Below are 21,544 nucleotides of genomic sequence, written 5' to 3'. Positions count from 1 at the left end.
GATCAAAAGGATGTATTATCAACTTTAATGTTTTCGCCCCCCCCCCCCCCCCCAAAAAAAAACCCCATTGTTAGAAAGTGCAAATAAAACAAAATGCCCTTTAGATAATGTTATTTCATTATGTACTCCAGTCTATTTATTTACTTTGCAGCTTACGACTAAACAAAGTATTGGAATCAGTTATTTCACGGTCAGACAATAAACAAGAATTTACAAATAATCTCCCAGGAAAATAAACACCTTTACATATTGCCGCCGGACAAAGACAGTTAGAAGTAGTGAGATATCTCATAGAAGACATGGGAGTCAATGTTAACGAAACATTAAATGCAACATTTGACGATGATAATGCAATAGACGAACAATACGCGGGATGGTCGCCACTGCATGCTGCGGCAAGTCTTAATCATCAAGATGTAGTGGATTGTTTGCTTCTAAATAAAGCTTATCCAAATATAATTTATACCAACGACAGTTCGTCACTTATTCTTGATACCAGACGTAGATTCAAAGGAATGGTTGATTATCTACTAAGCAATAGTGGACACCCAAATCTTACATGTTACGACGGTACTACATCGTTAATATTAGCAGCTCAACATAGTCACTTTGAAACCATGCTTACTTTGATAGATGGTAAAGCTGAAGTCAACTTGCGAAACAGTGAAGAAAAAAGTAAACAATCTGCATTGTTTCTGACAGCTAGTTTCGTGAATACATTGTGTTGAAGCAATAATTGAGAAGAACGTGGATGAAGAATTAAGTGATATGCATAGAACATCACCATTACTTGGTGCTCTTTCAAATTAAAAAATGAAAATGCTAAATCTTTAATCAAGCTAGGTACGGATATAAATGCAAAAACATATCGAAAGTAAATCACCAATTAAGCTAACAAAATCGTCGAAATTGAATTCATTTAATGAACTATGTGCTATAAAACAATTTAAATGAGAATATATAAAATCAGATTCTTTGATTGGTCAATTATATAAATGATTTACGTTTTTGGTTTTCATATGTAGCAACTATATCATGCAACGCATATATAGTTCAATATGTTTATCACTATACGATGAACATTTAATTTTCAAATTGCTTCATAATATATAATATATCTAAAACTATTATAGGTTTTTTTTTAGTTTTGTTTTTTAATTAGAACTCAAAATTGGCACATTTGGAAGGCTACTATCAATAACAAAGTTTAACAGTATCTATCTAAACTAAAAAAAAGGTACACTAAGTCACATTTGCTTCATATTCCTTTTATAATGACAACATTTAAGTTACGGCCATTTGATGTTCTAGAAGGGGGAGTGGATGATTTTAGATGTTCCTTAACATTTAGAATAAAACGGTTGACGTGGGGGCTTAGGCAGAATTGGAAAGGAGTCAATGGTAAAAGTCTCTAGATTGCTTTACAGTCATCGTTTCCAAAATAATGTGGTAAACAATTATCGTTTTATCATACCAGTACCACAATATACTGGTTACCGACTGGTGGTACACTCGGAAACTAGTATCCAAACTAGATGTATCGACCTCGTTGTACACATGTCGTTAATATGCCAAACTTAGACATTGAATCAGTGCTTTACGTTAGGAAGATAAAATAAACTCTTAATGTGGTACTTAACACCTTGTCTAAAATTTATTTTTCCATAAAATTTGGACAAAAAATGCTTACTTTGACCTTTTGACAAAAATATCAAACTTTAATAAAAACTTGAATCACACACTTATTGGAAATATTTCATTGGATATATAGCAGTTTGACAAACACTAGTAATGATCTTTGAGAAGCTTAATATTTCCTTAACAATCGAACGTGTTTGAAACATTCAGCTGATGTTTACAGAGTTGTCTCCTGTATTATTATGTTCCACATGAAAAAAACATTTATAAATTTTAAAACAGATAATTTTAGTAAACATTATTCATTCTAAAACCGAACTACTGGTTTCATAATGGTGACATCCTGCTAAAAGTCAAACAGAATAGGAATTTACCCAGTTGTAAAATAAACACTGAGGAATCAAAATAATCTGCACATGATACGCATATCGTCAATGACTTCTTTACGGTAATGCTTGAGGCCACATCAATATAAAAATTTAAAACTTTGTCCAACACTCAAGAGCTTAACAAAGGAACATTCCTGAAGATTTTTACTTTATTTAGCACTGAAGAGGCAGAACTTCTTCGTGCAGTTTGAAATCATCCCTTCGTAAATTTTACGGACGCCATTTATTTATTTTGGTTAGGCACTGATCCGTTTACTTCTACGTACATTCTTCTTTTCAATTAAGCTCAACATTTTCGAACACAAGTTTATCTAAGTCTTAAATTGAACAAAACAATGTTTGATCTGCTTTAGAAAATGTTTCATTTTTTCCAAAGCGGGATTTAAATCCCGCTTTGGAAATATTTAAATCCCGCTTTCTTTGCCATTGCGGCAACATCGAATGTACTGTCTCAAGCGTCCTAGACTACTTGGTTAACTAGGATGTATACAATATGAAGATCACAAACTTCAGACAAACTAGATAATATATTCTATCAAAAAGTAAAGTCACAAAAATACTGAACTTCGAGGAAAATTCCAATTGGAAAGTCCCTAATCAAATGACAAAACACATCAAACGAATGGACAACAACTGTCATATTCCTGACTTGGTACAGGTATTTTCAAATGTCTAAAATGGTGGATTGAACCTAGTTTTATAGCGCTAAACCTCTCACTTGTATGACAGTTGCATCAAATTTCATAATATTAACAACGATTCGTGAACAAAACAGACATAATATGTAAAATAGTCAAAATATGGGTACAGCAGTCATCACTGTGTCACATCTCAAAACAAACATATATTTAACAAAAAAAAAGCGCATAAAGCTTCTCTCAAATTTAAAAACCACTTGCATTACTTCGCGTGTTTGACGTCATAAAATGTTAATTTCACATCGAAAGAAATATAAAATCACTATTCTGATGTTCTGATTTTTTAGGTACCTCGAGTGAAAGACGAACCTCCTCATTTTTCTTTAATTTTACTATGTTGCACTATTTCCTTATTTTACTACAAAGTAAAATCAGAAAAATACTGAACCCCGAGGAAAATTCAAAACGGAAAGTCCCTTATCAAATGGCCAAATCAAATGATTGATTCTTGGTTGCTTAACGTCAAGTGGCAAATATTTCATGCATGTTCAGGACGAGAACGAGTTAACAATACATACAATATGTAGGTCTAGTAATAGAGGCCATCCGGGATGATGGTCGGGGAAATTTAGACTGCCTTTGGAACATAAGGGTATATTGGATAGGGACAGAAATGTTGCCTTTCAACAGGCCACCTACTTCAAGTCATTAGCTAAATACAAATCTGACGCATAAAAAGAGAATAGTTACTATCGATGGGGTTTGGGGAATAGTGTTAAAAGTCATAGAACAATCTTAACATGCTTAATGCGATTGACGTGAAATATCAATAAATTGATATACTAGTTCATGTTCCTTCATTTGAAAAGATATCTATATTTAAAGATGTTGCAAGCTGTTTCGGGGATTCGCCTTTAATATTAGTGGCATTGATCTTTCCTCCTTTTTCATATAAATACTTCGCCGTGTCATATCTCTGATTTTGTACGGCAACTAATAACGGTGTTGAGCCTTCTGTGTCACATAAATCAATTATAGCACTATTTTCAACTAAAGATTCCACACACAATATATGACCCCGTTTCGCAGCTGCCAACAGAGCTGATGTTTTCCCTTCTTTTTCATTCTTTTGCTTGTTAACATCGGCTCCTCCTTTTATCAAAGCTATAACGGTCTCCAAATGACCATCCTGCGCAGCTAGTATTATTGGTGTTGTTCCATGATCACAACAAAGATTAGGATCGCCATTGTATTTAAGGAGATGATTAATTACCTCTGTGTGCCCTCTATCAGCAGCAAGGAGCATTGGGGAGCCGCCATGATCTCTCACAAGATTCGGATCTGCACCATGTTGCAGCATATATTCAACAACTTCTGGGTAATTTTGTCTTGCTGCATATAATAGTGGTGGGAAACCGGAATAATATTCTCCAATGTTTTTATCAGTTTTCAATATAAGTTGTGCTTTAAGGTTTATATCTACACCAAGGTTTATAAGATACTTAACGATTTCAATATGTCCATATCCTGCAGCAAAATGTAAAGGTGTTGTGTGAACTGGAAGATTATTCAAAAATTGAAGTTGATTGTCAGTTTTCAAAAGCACCTCTTTTAATATTTTATGAAGGCCTATTCGGCAAAGCCAGTGGATTGGTGTTGATTTTAAAATTGCGTCATCCAAAGCAAATTTTGTATATTCTCTGATTTCTTTCAGTTGCACGTTTGCTGTTTCTGGTGCAATCGACATCATTTCTAGTAATTCCGGAGGATTTATTGCCATTAAAGTTTTCAGAAATATTTCCTGGAAACTTGTATCTGTGAAACAAGGATTTAAAAACACGTTTCCGAATTCTCCCCTTTTAAGTTCCCGTATAAATCGTTTCGCTAGTTTACCTTGATAATTAGGTTGAACTATTATTTGAACAATATCAACTTCAGATGTGTCAGGTTTAGTTCGCACATATTCTCTTATTATTGACGAACCACTGTATTCGAGCAACATTAGAATATTATCGATTCCGTAATTATGCGCTAATGCACTTGTTATGCTATCATGTAAAATTTTGTATACCGGACGATTGTTTATAAAATATGCACCAGAAAGGGCTTCGAATCCGCTTTTCAATTTTGAAATACAGTTTTCGTCTTCTATTTTGATGTTGCAAGACTTTAAAATATTCATAATCTTTTTATTGTCCACCATATCAGAATCTGGTAATTCGATATCGTGACAGAAAGTGAAATCATTTACATCAAAAACATTTTCAAACATAAATGCTAAGACGAGACAGCAATAATGATATGGTTCCGATATCATAAATTCTTTTAAATATTTTATAAGAACCATACAAAGATCTACTTTAATATGGCAAACGAGTTTAGGATTTGACGATAAAAAATGACAAAAAAGTGGAAATCCTGGATAATATGCATCATTTGCGATTGTTTTTTTAATTTGATCGTCTATTTTTTTTCCTGTAAACTTGATATTATTTTCCAAAATTTCCGTCCTATCTTGAGTGGATAATCGATTTTCCTCAGAAGAAAGATCGATAACATGTGTATCAAAAATGGTCTCATGAATCCGTGTTTTATGTTTTTCAAACAGTGGCTTTCTAATTGTGGCAATAATTTTGATACGAACAATATGAAGACAATCACGAAGTTTTTTTGATAGTTGTACCCATTCAACAAGAAAAGGTTCATTCAAACATTGTTTTCCTAAAGGATCGTCGATAACTATAAATTGATGTCTTTCCATATTTATGGAATCGAGTAATTCGTTCGAACCGTGAATTACTAAAACATCGTAAGGAGGTGTCTTATGTCTGTATTTAAGTGCTGCGTGTATAGCAGTAACCGATTTTCCATCCCCAGACGCTCCTATCAGGGTAACACAATGGTGTTTTTCAATACCATCTAAGACAATAGGGAAGACACTTGTCTCATAATAAATAATGTCTCTCTTTTCCCACACTTCTACAATTGTCTTGTCGAATTCTAAAAAGAAAAGAGTTGAATTTTAAATTCAGCTTCATTTTGTAATTACTAAGATTTTTGTTAACGTATACAATATCACACAACTAAAATTAAGAAAATGAGTAAACTATAATTAAAGGAAATAAAACGTGTAAAAATTAAAACAAATTATATTGGAACGACATGAATGTCTTCACTTAAGTTGTCACAAACAGATGATAACCATCATTAAATGCAAGCAAATCATAATCATACATTAACTCAGTTCAAACCTCATCTGTTTTGAAATGGCAGAACAGTAGTACGAAAGGTTTCAAGTCATAAAAAACAGTTGCCGTATTGTTTAAGGACTGCGCAAATAAAAAAAATAAAAAGTTTGAAAAAATTTATAAATAAGATCGAAACGTAGCAAATTACAAACACAGATAAAAAACAAAACATAAAACGCTATTTCTGAAACCAACAATATCAAATTTTATTAAAGGCATTCAGTTCACATCCATCGGATTCAGTGTAAAGAATTAAATAACAGCCTGACCCTAACTGTTCATAACTGTATACAACAATTCATTTCCAGTAAGAGACGAGTTGTATAGCAATTTTATCTTTGTTATCTAAGCCAGTAATCTTGGAGGAAGAGATACTTTCAACTTTTCAATTATGAACTTTCCATTTCTATGAAGCAACACTACAGCAGTGATTGTTACAATATGCCCGTCCTTGTATTTTTTATCATGATGTCCTTAAAAGAGGGTTCCTGTTCACTAGAAAGCTGTTAAACCTAGAGTTCCAAATGGTGAAGTTGAAATCATCCCTTCGTAAATTTTACCGAAACCTTTACGACCGTTGACCGTTATAGAGCATTCATTTCACAGAAGAAAGCGAATATGTTCCTCGTGTCGTAATTACATCCCATTCCCTTTTCACAAATGTAACCTACCGAATTAGACTTTTTACCGCGCTTGCGTCAACATGAGCAACACGACGGGTGTCACATGTGGAACAGGGTCTTATAACCCTTCCGGAGTACCTCAGATAACCCCAAGTTTTTAGTGGGGTTCGTGTTGTTAAGTCTTTATTTTTCTATGTTTTGTTTTGTATACTATTGTATATCTGTTTTTCTTTTCCTTTGTAGCCATGGCGTTATCAGTCTATTTTCGGGTTTGAATATCCCTCTGGTATCTTTTGTATCTCTATTAATACCTCCTTCGTAGACAGGTGTATTTGACTCCGATCTGTTTGGATAAGAGTTGCCCTGTGAGGGTCTCTTGGTCTCCTGCACGACTAAAACCCGGTGCAAGGCCTTTTGAGCGAAGGTAAAACATTATGATGTCTCATAAATCTAAAATAAACTGACAACGCCATGTCTAAAAATGAAAAAGACAAACAGACAAATAATAGTACACATGACACAACAAAGAAAACTAAAGAATGAAAAACACGAACCCCACCAAAAACTAGGGGTGATCTCGGGTGCTCCGGAAGGTTAAGCAGATTCTGCTTTACATGTGGCACCCGTCGTGTTGCTTATGTGATAACAAAACTGGTAAATAGTCTAATTCGGTAGGTCACATTCATGAAAGGGAAGGGATTGTAGTTACGACGTACGGAACATATCTGTGAGCATTAAAAAATCAAAAGAGCCTTAACAGAGCATACTAAACCTTTCTCTTAAAAATATATGCTTAACGCGATACATAGAGATAATAATGTACAAGACTAAACATCATTATGCATCTATGTTATGTGTAATTTAACTAACAAAGTGTTATACTAATAAACATGGAATAAAATCCAATAGTCGGTCATTCATTTGTGACACGATTAAGTTTAAAAATTGATGCTCAGTAAAGGTAAGCAGTTATCGCTCATTAAGGCCGGGTCGGTATCATGTTACTATTGACATGTAACAATCGGAAAATGAATCATATGGATGATATCAAATAGTTTAAAATGTCAGTGGATAGTCAACTGTTACACATCATTGCTGATATGTGACAAAGATATTTTGTAACGATAATGCAAATCAAAATGTTAAATCGACTTTAACAACGCAGATACAAGCGTACCAAACTGTAAAGTATTCTTTTTGTAAATAATAATTTCTTCTTATATTATTATAACAAACATGATAATAATGAATACTGAGAGAGTCAAATAGTCTCCAGAATGGAGCGTGATAAGGTGCGTCGCAAGGTTAAATTTCTTTAGCCCTGAAAGCATCATCAGCATCATCCGATATAATATTGCATACGCCTGTAAACTGGTAAAACTGAACAATTTCTACAGCTCCTGATACTATTATTCGTTCGGTAAATGTTAAGTGAATTTCTTGGGTAACGATGAACCACGAAATTCTATGTTAAACGAAATATTAATTTAAACATTTTTATAAATGTATGCAAAATTTTGCAAACAACTAAATCATGTATCACTTAAAATACAGGTGTTCTTCAATCCATGAAAATGTATATCACATATTCACGTTACATCACGCTACAAAGGAGGGAAGATACAAGAGGGACATTCAAACTCATACATCGAAAATAAACTGACTTCGCCATGACTAGAAAAGAAAAAGACAAACCAACAAATAAAAGTACACGCGACATAACATAGAGAACTAATGACTAAGCAGCACGAACCCTACCAAAACTTATGGGGATCTCATTTCCTTAGGAAGGGTTAGCAGATCCTGCTCCCTATGTGACACCTGCCGTGTTGTTAATATTATTACAAACGCGGTAAATAGTGTAATTCGGTAGGTCACTCTCGTGAAAAGGGAACAGGATTGTAGAAACGACATAAAGAACATATCAGATATCATCTATGAAATTGATCTACCATAACGGTAAAAAAACTCGTGATGGCGTCGGTAAAATTTACAAAGGGGTGATTTTAACTTCACCATTTGGAACTCTTTGCTAAATAGCTCCCAAGTGAGAAAAAATCCTCCATCTAGGAAATCATGATAGGAAATACAAGCTCGGGAATATCATATCAATTGTGAGATATATACCCCGTATGCAAGCGCTGCTGTGATGTTGCTACAAAAAAATTAAAAGTTCACAATTTGGAAGCAGAAATCATCTCTTTTGTCGTACGGTTTTGTTTTCGACCGACCCTCATTGTCAATTTCTTTATGTAAGTCAAAGTATATATATGTTGTTCCGTTTATCTCTAGATCGTTGGGATAGATGTGTTCAACAAAGTCACAAAATTTTGAATTATTTAGTGAGAAAACATCCTATATATAGATGAAAGTAAAGTTAAAGAATATAATATTGAGAAAGGCAATGAGGAATATTTCAAAGAAAAAACAACTCGACCAAAGAGCAGACAACAGCCGACGGCCTCCAATGGGTCTTCAATGAAGCGAGAAACTCCCGCAGCCGGAGGCGTGCTTCAGCTGGCCCCTAAACAAATGTATACTAGTAGTGATAATGGTCGTTAAACTAAGCTCCGAAAGAAACTAAAATTAAAAATTTGTAAGGGTTCTGCGGAAAAAAGTGTCTTGACTACTTTTTCTGTTAATCACAGGCTCACAAAGACTGAGTAAAACAAATAATAATAATATTCTTCCCCATAAAAGCTTTTGATTGTAAGAAGCTTCTGTTCAACTTCGGTAAAAATCAAGGATAGTTTATGAATCTAACAAATGTTGTTGGGTTTTTTTACTGCAGACTGTATGTTAGGTTAACTGAAAGAAAAACTGTTTTAAAGTAAAATACAAGAAAAAGTTTTTTTTTAACATGTTATATTTCCGGGCAGAAAAACGAAGTCCATTTATAAGTAAAATAGGAAAAAATGGATTTTTTTTTACAAAACTTATTTCTTAATACTATTTTATGATCATAAACAAGCTTCTGTCCAAATTTGGTAGAAATCCAGGATAGTTAAGAAAGTTATTAAAATTTGAAAAAAATTAACCACAGAGTGAATGTAATGTTTCCTGGCAGAAAAGCTAAGTCCATTTATAAGTAAAAAAGGGAAAAAATGGATTGTTTTTTTTTTACAACATTTACTTCTGGATACTATCTCATGATCATAAACAAGCTTTTGTCCACGTTTGGTAGAAATCCAGGATAGTTTAAGAAAATTATCAAAATTTGAAAAACTTTACCCACAGAATGAATATTTGTGGACGCCGACGCCGACGTCGGAATGTAGAATCGATATGTTTCACTTTTTTAACAAAAGCCTTACGCTCGACAAAAATCTAAAAGACTTACAAAGGTCAGAGGCTCCTGACTTGGGACAGGCGCAAAAAGGCAGCGGGGTCAAACATTTTTTTTAGATCTCCCCCTATACCACTGGCCAAAGTAGAAAAACAAACACACAACAATTCGCACAGTTAAACTCAGTTCAAGAAAAGTCCGAGTCCGATGTCAGAATAGGCAAAAAAAAATCCTAAACAAAATGACAATGAAATATAAATTAACAAAGGGCTACTAGCAATTAATGACAATCCAGCTCCAGAACTCATTGAAGTACAATCCTACTGTTTGGGTCTAGTATTATACCATCATAAAATATATGAGAGGAACATAACCCGTATCATGCCAACAACTGATTTTAGAATAAATGTTTTTATTTCCGATTTAAAGACCCTGTAAGTGAATCAATATTAACGCCAAAATATGCAACCTTAAATGAACTGACAACAGTATCGTAACTATAGCTCTTCTTGATTAGTCTGTTTAAAGGTTTTGTTAGCTTTTGAGGTGAATGCCGATATTTTTGTGCTTTGTATAAGATATTACCATAACAAAAATGGATGTCAAATTCCTGAACGTATAAGATGTCTGCATGTTGAATTATATTTACAAAGGATTTCCTTGTACTAATGATAAAATTTTGTTAATGTTTTGACTAATTTGTGATATCGGCAACCCTGGTGTTATAATTTTTTCAGTAATACACAAATTTCTCTCGCTTAAATATTATACGTTGTTGCATACACTCTACTATTTAATTTGTAGGTGACTTATATACCCATGGGATCGGGTGTATGTATATATATATATATTATGTTAAACTATGTTAATTGACACACTACTTTAATTACACAAGTCACTATAATAAATAATCTTCTTACTAACTGACTTACACGAGCATATCTTACAAGATGAGATATATAAACACCATAAGATGCTAACATCTACAAATATTCTTGAAGATTTTATTAAGAAAATTGATGCAACATGTATATTCAGATATGTCAGATTGTTATATTTTTATTCACGTGATCTATCATATCATGATTTTTTAAAATAATAACCGTCTTGAAGTAAATTCCGAAGAAGTTGAAAACAGTATGACAAGTACTTACTTTTTTGTTTTGATTCTTTCACAATGCTCTGTGAAATCTGTCGAATGATTTTTTCTAAAAAGATAGATTTTGAAAACAGAATCATTTTCTGGGAAAAAAGCGTTTGATAGTTTTACCATTGGTCATAACACGTTGAAAGCAAAAATGATCTTTTAGAATAAGTTAAATATTGAATACCGATTTAATTGGAAATATAAAAGTATACATATCAAACTGAAAAAATAAATACATATCGTAATATCAAGTATTCATTGGTGACGGCGAAAAGTTCACAAAGATGTACGCTTGTTGAGCATGTGTTCAGTTTTTTTTTATTAGAAGTATAACACATGATTATGTGTTTAATGTCTTTAATTTATTGTTACATGCTTAACATTCAGTGACAATTATTTTATGCATATTAAAGACGTCAAACCTTTCACAGTTACTATAATATGTATGTTTTGCATTATTGAAGGAGAGGGATTAAGGGATTGATATTTGAACTTCCTTTTACAATAATGTTGTATTTTGTTCAGAGACTTTCTGTTTAGCATTTTACAGGAATTTCAGATATTTTGATAGAGACAATGATTTTGCAATGCAAACAAGCCATCTACAACCTCATTAAGAGTTGTTGCAAGGGTTCTCTAACGTGGAGAACTCTTAACATGTGTTATCTGATATAACGCGTAATTTCTGTCCTGATATGTTTGCATATGCATGCATCGTGCAGAGTCGTCTGTTTAGTTTATGTAGTTCATACGTGTCACGGTTCTCGTTTTTATATAGATTAGACCGTTGGTTTTCCCGTTTGAATGGTTTTACACAAGTATTTTTGGACCCCTTCAAAGCTTCCTGTTCGGTGTGAGCCAAGGCTCTAAATTGAAGGCCATACCTTGACGTATAAAGGTTTACTTTTATAAATGCTTACTTGAATGGAGAGTTGTATCATTGGCACATCATACCACATCTTCCTATATCTATTAGAAATATGTGTAAGTATTTCTTTTAGTGCAACAAATATTAGTTGCAGAAGTATGAAGTGGTTATCGTAACAGATAATAGCTATACAGTAATCAGAACATTGCTCAAATTCGAGATACTGATGTATTTGTTTAAAGAAAAGTTTTTGATCAGACTGAAAAACTACAGTAACAAAAAGGAAGATTTTAGTTTGAATTGTTTGATAGAACTATTTAACCCGAATTATGAGATTCTTATCATTTTAGTCATGTTCTTATTTATCTTAAATTAACTACAATTAATCTATGGTAGTTGTCAAAACTTACTTTCGTCTTCAAATTGGGAGTTTCTCCGTATTTCATTTGTCGCATTTTTTTCTTCTGAAATGAATGACTCTATTAAGTTAAAAGCGATGTTATAGAGCTACAATTAACTTAGTGGAATTTATTATGACAAAGACTCTTCAAATAAACAAGGCATAAAAGCTTAAGAAAATAGACTTGATAAGTACTATATCAAACTTACTTTTCCCTTTCGATTCATAGCCTTTCCTTGTTGTTTTAGCCTTTATAGTTTCCTCTAAAATAAAACCATACCCATACTTTGCTATTCCATTTTAAATTATTTTTTGTTAAAATTGAATTAATATTTCTTTATGATTTTGTTTTGTCTCTTAATCTTTTAAATTGATAGTTGAAACGATTTTAGGGATTTCCTTTTAAGGTTAACGAACATGTTTCTATTTAATCTGCTACATGTAATTTGAAACTTATTCATACTTACTTTTTCCTGGCAATACTCTATCCGATTGCTTGACATTTCGCTTGACATCTACAAAAGATCTAAACTGTTCGTATTCTTAAAACAGATGTGTAAATAGAGAATATTTTAAACATATTTTGCTATCAGAACTTCAGAAGAATAACAGTGAGTTAGTGCAATAATTATAGATAGTATAACACGAGTTGATATCAAGGGATACTTCATTATCTCGGGTTCATGGGTAGTAAGGTCGTCATATCGAGAAGCGTTTAGTACAGTGATTTTGTTATAGTTTGGATACGCTGCTTATTCTTAAGTTTGCTATGTTGTGTCAGGTGTGCTATTGTTTGTTTGTTTGTCCTTTTCATTTTTAGTTGTCAGTTTATTTTCGATTTATGAGTTTGACTTTCCCTCTGGTATCTTTCGTCCCTCTTTGTGTTATGTGTTTTTTATTGACAAACAATGACACAATATAAACATTCAGATCTTTCGCTTAAGGAACCTCTGAATATAAACTCAAGCTGGTCAGTATCTTTGTTTATAGCTAGCATGTTAGTACACAAAAGTTTTAATAATATAGTTATAATTTGACATATAATAGTGCTTGCGTATGTCAAAATTTATAAGTTGTTCTTTGTTTCGAATGCATAAAGTACAGTGATTTCTTTACTGTGTGTTACATCAATATTTCGTTATGGTATACATCTGCCGTCAGTTATTCCTTAAACTCCATACATTTGCAGACAATTCAAGATTACAGAAAATTTGGTGTCATGGTTCGGTTCATTAGTGTCATGGTTTAGTTCATGTTCGACATGATTCAGTTCCTATCGTGAATGATGGAATTGTGACGATAAAAATAAATAGATATTGTGTACAACTATTAAAATACTATTATACAATATTTTCGCTGATACCTTTTTTCGTTTTAACCCATTCTATCCTATTTTCACTGGCGTCAACGTGATGATCGTAACTGCAATTACGATCATCCAAATATGGCGGACACAAATTTAGGGAAATTTAAGAAGGCCGATTTCTCCACTTTTACAGCTTATTTTAAGATTTGTTTTATATAAAAAAATATCTTAATAAGCATTGTCATTGAATATGTGTTTCTTAAATGAAAGACAAACGACCAGAAGAACGAAAATCGAGATCCAAAACAACACGATGATGATCGTACCTTCGTCTATGGATGATCGTAACTTGGACTTGCAAAACTAGACAAAATGAGCTGTAAGGATCACCGCTATTTGTCAATAAGCAATGACAGAAGGGGGAATTAGCAGGTGTATATGCACATGTCCTCAATATTTCGAGATAAAACAAATCTGAAAATAAACAATCAAAGTGGAGAAATCAACCTTCTAAAATTTCCCTAAATTTGTGTCCGCCATATTGGGATGATCGTAATTGCAGTAACGATCATCACGTTGACACCAGTGCTATATTGAGGCAATGTAGGGTCGCTTTTTTCTTATGCTGTTGTTCTGTTCACATACGATTAGATCTGAATTACACACATTAACGATGATCTTCAACTCTCAAAAATACATCGCTTGAGAAAGTAAGTCGACTACGGTAAAGCTAAGATATTATCAAAACAGTTATCGAAATTATAGAGCAAGAACGTATAAAGAAATCACTAAAGTATATATAAATGCATTTCAATTATAGTAGTTTTCTTTAAAAGTAGTTGTATTCGGAATGCAATATGACCTGGGACTATTATACTATAGTAGTCCCAGATATGACATAGGAAATCACATGGTAATGTACAAATAGTAAATGCAGTATGACTACCAATGATTAACAACTATCCACCCTCGACAAAATAACGTAAATGTTAGGTCACCGTACGGTCTTCGACAATTAACAAAACTCATACATCTTTGCAAGTAACTAAAGGTACTGACAAAATTAAAGCTTAAGCAATTCAAATAAGAAAACTAACAAGCTGACTTACGTTCAAAACTATAAGCAAACACACAAATATGATATACAGGGAAAAAATGATAGCCAGTGCATTACAGACCGTAGATATTATATAAGGTCAGAAAGAATATGGCGTGGTTTAAATAATTACGGGCACCCAACCACCCCCTTGTCCTAACCTGGGCATACATGTAACAGCGAAACAAAGTTAACTATACAAATCAGATCGATACAAAGCAAAGTAGTCAAGTAACAAAATCATTGAAGAAAGAACTGATCTGTGAGTATATATTCAAAGCCGACAACAACTAATAAAAAATCAGAAATCTAAGACAAAATGTTTCTTTTTTTTTCAGACAGGAATACTGCTACCAATATTCCTCTTATTGTCTGTGATTTCTCATCTTTTCGAGTCAAACATTAAGCCGTACAGAGCTCATAATGGACATATGAAGAGTACAGTCTAGGTGAAACAGAATGAACGCTTTCTCATGTTGTAGTTTTTTATTTCGAAAGCTAGAGAATAAAAGACGTTGTTATATCATCAAATACAACAAATGGAATCTTTTAACGAACTTGACTGGCTATATAGCCCTTGCACGGTCGGTAAAGTGGTTATATATATTATATCTATATGTTATGAACAAACCAAAAAGAATAAAAGAACAAAAAACAGATTATCTCTCGGTTGCTCACATTTTTTTTTATCTAAGGTACAAGGGCAATAACTAAACAAATTAAAGTCCATTCTGTTCTTTTAAAAATATCTTTACAATAATGAAGGCTTCAGTGTAAATGCAATATCAATTCCATTATAATTTTTATTTACAAGGGACATAACCAATATTTGATCAGAATTTATTTATAAAAGTGTTTTAAATAATGTTATATAAACCTTAGATATAAGATTGATAAAATCATAACAACAATTAAACAAAAGAGAGCGATAACATTGTAATTTTTCATAAAATCAATATTTTCAAGCGCATAACTCTTTATTGATCAGTTCTGATTTTGAACTCTTCAAGTACATTGATGATAAAAAAGAGTTTCATAAAAATCGAGCAAGAGTTGTACACATTAGGGCGCCCATATGACAATTTTCCAAATAGGAAAACTCTTTTAAAAATATTTGATCGGTATTAATTTTCAAATAAGTCCTAAACATTGCTGATATCAATTTCTGATTAAAGTTTCATCAATTCGGGCATGAATTGTTCTTATGAGAACGCTTACAATGTAGTTCTCCATATATTTATATTTCCAAGGGGCATAACTCTTTTAAATTATTTGATCGGCACCTATTTTCAAATTCATCCAATGCTAATATAAACCTCCGATGTAAGTTTCATAAAATTCTGGCAACAATCGTACATATGAGAGTGTTAACAATGTAATTTTTCATATAACTAATATATCCAAGGGGCATAACTCTTTCACAAGTAAATGATCAGCACTGTATTTCGAATTAACTCAATATATTGCTAAAAAATACGTAGGATATAAGTTTCATAAAAGAATCTGGCAAGAATTGTACACGTTAGACCGGACGTACGAACGCTCAAACGTACGGACAGACGGAAGAACAAAAGCCCAATATTTCCATTGGCGTCGCAATGCGTTACGCGGGATACAAAACTATATCAATGTACGATTTGTCGTTAACGCCCACCAAATTTGGTTAAAAGGCTTTTTTTTTTATCTTTAGTTAATTAGTTAATTGTGTTAGTGTAATTTTTCACTATCGACTTCAAACAAACTATCAATATTAAGGTGCCACAAATATGTATTTATTTGAATCTAACCCATGATAAATGTAATCAAAACCATGACGAATTTCTAGACTCTTAACTGAACCATGTCAATCGCTTAACCAAACCATACCAATTTCGTTATCCTGCGTTAATTTCTTAAAAACAGCAATTTAGATCGTTTGGCTTACAATATAGATTCTAGCATGTAGCTTGCGTTATATTTGCTCATTTGAAAAAGAACTGAGGCAACCCTTTTGAAAGTAACATAACTTATCCATGACCAACTTCACCAAACTATGACAAAATTACTGTATTGAACGCTTCTCGATATGACGACCTTGCTACCCGTTAGGTTGTTTAATCTATTTCTATTATGGTAGAAATTATCTTTTTGATAAACAGAAAATTATAGAAGCAATAGTTATGTATTTTAAATTTGAATTATATGTCCGATTCTGGTGTAAATCATTAACCTCAGATGATTTCAAGCTTTTTACAATTGAATCAAACTTGAATAAGTGAATTGTTTTTGACGCAATACAATTTTGTTATTGTCTGTAAGAAATCACAAGTTGCGGTTGTCACGGGAAAGTAGTCTGGTAGAAGGAACAATTGGATTTGAATAGGTTGGTAGTGGTTACAATGTCACAGTAAACTTTTTTGGAAAATAAGCATAATTGAAAAATGAATTGATACATGCACTTTGCTTCTATTAGTTGGTAAGGAATTTAATTTATTAAATAGTATAAAATAATTAAACTAGCACGTACACATTATGAATGTTTTAAAAGATAAAGACTTAGTCTAATATATACATGATATATGCCTTACATAAAAGTCAAAATGAAAGAACGGGTATATCTTATTGCAACTAACATGTACTTATGAATTGTGCAAAATGATTTGATTCATAAGTGCTAAAGAGGCAATAAATTCACTCTAGACTTTACCTGTATGATGTAATATAGAACGTCGGCCCACAACTAGTATACCTGCAACTAGAACACAAACCAAACATTAGACAAGAGAGTTAATGGGTGCATGCACCAAACTTTTGGGACGGAAATATGGAGGTTTTTGGTGTAAAAAAGTGTAAAATATTATATAAACAATCTGTATATTGAGTTGACCTTAATCCTCAATTGCCAGAACTGGCTTAATCCAATTAGTTATGGTAATGCTATAAAATATAACTTAATTGTGAAGTTGATGAAATCGAATATCTTTTAAGTGCAGTTAATAAAATAGAATATAATCTAATTCATTTTCAAGACTTAATTTTGAAACTCGCGACTATCAAAGTTGCCTCTTTTGACAAAATGTTTGTATTCCGCATCTAAGATATGGACTTAAACGCATCCTTTCACCTTATCTACTCATTAATGAGTTTTATGACATATTTTTAAGACTCTCAATTCTGACTATCACAGGCTGACAAAATATTATTTCTACACGGTGTGTAATGCAGATATGGACTCTAACGCAAACTTTAATCTGTCACTTATATATGAAATGTAGGTCAAGATAACCTTATTGTTATTATCTTGGTTATCCAAGACGCAACTATGAACAAAATCTCATTAACAAAAGCTCATGTTCTATGACATGTATGACTTATACTTCGACAGATAGATGGAGAGCCTTGGTGTATTGGTTCGTGCATCAGGCTACTAACAGAAAGGTTCCTGGTTCGATCCCCGTTCCGGGGAGAACATTTTAGGGACTGAATGTTTGGCTCTCCCTTGACACCATTTGCGAGTGTGGTCATAAGAAGCTATGATAGTCCGTCGGAAGGGGAAGATAAATGGATGACCTGTGTTAAGAAAGAGACATATCTCTTGCAAAAGACACTCTTGTAGATTACGTAAAAGAGAAGGTTAATGCCGCTACTAGCAGCAAGTTCTCGCAAAATGGAAAGGGATTAATATAAGTTGCCATAAATTGCTTCCTAATACACTATAAAGATTTTTATATCTTTTGTAAAGAAGTTGGGTAAGGGATATAGATCTATCTAGTTTAAACATATTCAGTTAACAAATATCAAGTTATTCCTCTTAGAAAAGGTCGATGTAGGTTTGTATGATATTAAACCATTGATTCTGCTCACACAATGCGAAGGGGTCAACTTGAACTTACTACTAGTTATCAAAGACATATTATATGTCTCTGCAGTTATAAGACATATTGATCATTAATGAATGCCACAGGCTCATGGTGACTTTCAGATAAAGGACAACAATAAAAACGTTCCATATTTGGGTTTAACCATGTATTGATATTTATAGTGTCTCATGTACATTCACTCTATATCCCTTCATATTTTCATTGAGTATACGCCAGTCTAAAAAAAACTGCATCATACTACAACTAAAAATCAGAAAACTACAGACAGTATAGCAAATTACTCCCTTCGTAAAAACTCACAAATCCTTGACAAACGTTATCATCTCAATCTGTTTTGTTGCAGTAAAATTGCAAATAAAATTGAGTATGGAAATGGAGAAGTATTAATAAACACCCAAATGGATATTTTAGAGGTTTGAAAATCAATTTCAGTTACTTTACGTTGAAAGTAAAAATATCTTTATTAAGATTGATTTTCTAAATGATAAAAACTGTATATATAATAATCAAAACAGAATACAAAATAACTATTTTGAGAAAATAACGCAAACTATAAATCATTTCCCATGTTGCGACGACAAGTTTTTGTAAGAACATGTATGTACCTTGTTTACATTTCTAAAAATAACCTTGTTTGGGAAATCCCCAAATACCATGAATACGGGTCGCGCATTATGAGCATAATCAAACAATGAACATTCATTACTAAAAATATTTGTCATCTTCTTCTTATATAAAAATTATTAAAAAGAAATGTCTTTATTTCAATTACCTAAAATTACTTTTAAATTTCATATATCGCAGACAATAATAATGTAGATCCGCATAAACTCATGTAGCAATTTCAAACCCATATCATATAATGGACCGGCTTAGTGCCGGCCCATAATAACACACAAACAATACAGCATCTAGTAGTCAACATGCACTACTCAACATTTAAAAACATATATAAAAAGCAAAATTTTTCTTTCAGTAAAGGTCAAACTGTGAGATGTGTTTGTTTTTTAAAGAAATAAGACTAGGAATAAAAATGACAGAAAACAAAATACCAACATGTGAATAATAAATATATATCTGTACAATTTGTGACGCTATATCTATTAAAGCTAACTGCACACCGGTATTGGAATATGGAACAAAACGCACACCTCGAAGGTACTCGAATTATCTCCCTTACTTCAATAAATAAAAAATGTAACCGGAGCGCAAACACCTACAGTATAAAACCATAAATATTTGTCATCAACACAACTTTCCAATATATGTTTTTATAGTAACATATTTGAATATTACAACAATATATTTTATAGGCGTTTATCTTATATTTATCTATCTGGTCATCGTTTTGTCTTCGTTCGTTTTTGTTTCCACTAGTCTGAAAATGTTCATCCAATTAGATTTAGTTGAAATACATAAAATATAAAATTTCAGTTTCTAAAAACATATAATTGTTTTCATATCAACATATGATAACATGGATAAGGAACTATCCGTTTTAAATTTTCCGTCAAGTTCGGTATGTTTGTTAATTCACAGTTGGTCTACTGCACGTCACAAGTATGCAAATAAAGTCATTTATCAATTTGAAATCAAAATTTCAATATAAAAACATATTAAAATCAAATAAATTTACTAATTTAGTGTGTCTGAATATTGTTGATTATAAATACATTCACGAACAGCTAAAAGGAAAAGTTACTAACCATAGAACATAATCAAAATGCCGATCAAGCTCGATACTATGATAACCTTTCTAAGGTTGTTGTCTATAATGAAAAGGAGAACATTAGTATTTATTTAACATAGTATCATAAGAAAATTGATAAAAATAGAAATAAATGTAATGCTCTATTTCAGATGTATAAAGATTTCATCATGCAAAATATCGATCAGATAATGTTTTAAATTTCTTTTTTAACGTGATGGGATTTTTGGGGTCAACAGCTTCAAATACATCTTCAAAACACAACAAATATACTTTCTTTTTAGGGAACTTTTTTCTCGAATTGAGTTAGTTACAAAGTGTTTTTTTCTTCAAATTGTAAAGTTTTAAATTGAAAGAATGCTTACATATGAAAGGCAAAGAAGACACGTAGTTTGTTCTATTGCATGAGGAAAGGGACTTTCATTTTAAGTAATAACTACGTCTGAATAATACAATCTCTAGAGTGGGAAGTTTCCAGTTTGATTGCTGATGAAGTAGATGTCATTTTTGAGACAGAGACATATATTTTTATAAACAGTGATATTTATTTTGTGCAATTCGTTATTGATGACGGCATTAGTTATTTGACATCTTGATGGAATAACAGTCTACACACAGCACTAACATTAACATCTAATATCTTTTCAGTACATGTATTTCTGAATTGAATTGCATTAAAATGATGTAGCGTAATTTAAAATTTAAAAATAAAACCGTATAACTCCGACTTTGGACCAAAATAATCTACGGCAATTCAGATTTTGTTTTAACAAAAAAAACAACAATAACGCCATATACCTTTTGCCTTTAAATCGGATTCTTTGTTGTGATGGACGATAACTTCTTGTTTGTTAATTTCGTTTCTGAAAAATACATAGCATTATACTAAAGTTTTATCAAGTCAAATAACCATTAAAATATTTGAATTGTTAATTTTGTATTTCATACTATCTTACAGAATGCAAATTGAAGTATAAAATGTATTTTTTCATCAGTGCATTGCACTTTCTTAAAACTGAATCAACATACACCTGTTTCTGCCTAAATTTCTAGTTTAATAATGTAAACTACTTTGACTTTAATAAATTTAACGGTTGCCAATTTGACTTTGCTATTCATTATGTTAGATAGTATTATAAAACAAAATACTACGTATTTGTACTTTTTGTAACTATCACAACCATTTAATGTTTTTTGCTTCATTAGCTGAACATGCCTTAAAACCAAATTTAGTATGCATGATTGATGTGCTTGTGAAACAATAAAATAATATCAAGTGAAACTAGAACTGTTTACATAGTGTAAAGTAAAATCACAAAAATACTGAACTCAGAGGA

General features: G+C 32.1%; 2 protein-coding genes across 2 annotated transcripts in view; one reads left to right on the top strand and one right to left on the bottom strand.

Annotated features, from left to right (window-relative positions):
- The first annotated feature begins 299 nt into the window (after positions 1-299).
- LOC139526529 (26S proteasome non-ATPase regulatory subunit 10-like) lies at positions 300-728 on the top strand. Its single transcript, XM_071321686.1, has one exon. The coding sequence runs from the start codon at positions 300-302 to the stop codon at positions 726-728; it is 429 nt and encodes a 142-aa protein (XP_071177787.1).
- A 233-nt stretch (positions 729-961) lies between these two features.
- Positions 962-21,544, bottom strand: part of LOC139528030 (uncharacterized) — a 29,771-nt gene continuing 9,188 nt past the window's right edge. The window contains exons 6-12 of the mRNA XM_071323813.1: positions 21,006-21,070; positions 20,206-20,268; positions 17,326-17,373; positions 12,705-12,752; positions 12,248-12,301; positions 10,977-11,030; positions 962-5,665 (exon numbers count right to left, since the gene is read on the bottom strand). Of these exons, the coding sequence (XP_071179914.1) occupies positions 3,513-5,665; positions 10,977-11,030; positions 12,248-12,301; positions 12,705-12,752; positions 17,326-17,373; positions 20,206-20,268; positions 21,006-21,070 (2,485 nt within the window). The 3' untranslated portion in view covers positions 962-3,512. The remainder of the gene's footprint in view (positions 5,666-10,976; positions 11,031-12,247; positions 12,302-12,704; positions 12,753-17,325; positions 17,374-20,205; positions 20,269-21,005; positions 21,071-21,544) is intronic.

This window comes from Mytilus edulis, chromosome 6, assembly GCF_963676685.1.
Source record: "Mytilus edulis chromosome 6, xbMytEdul2.2, whole genome shotgun sequence".
NCBI classification, from domain to species: Eukaryota; Metazoa; Mollusca; class Bivalvia; order Mytilida; family Mytilidae; genus Mytilus; species Mytilus edulis.
This window is presented reverse-complemented; position numbering and strand designations above follow the sequence as displayed.

What these genes read in the sequence shown, in the direction of transcription:
- LOC139526529 (XM_071321686.1), top strand. Translation starts at nt 300, where the DNA reads ATGGGAGTCAATGTTAACGAAACATTAAATGCAACATTTGACGATGAT.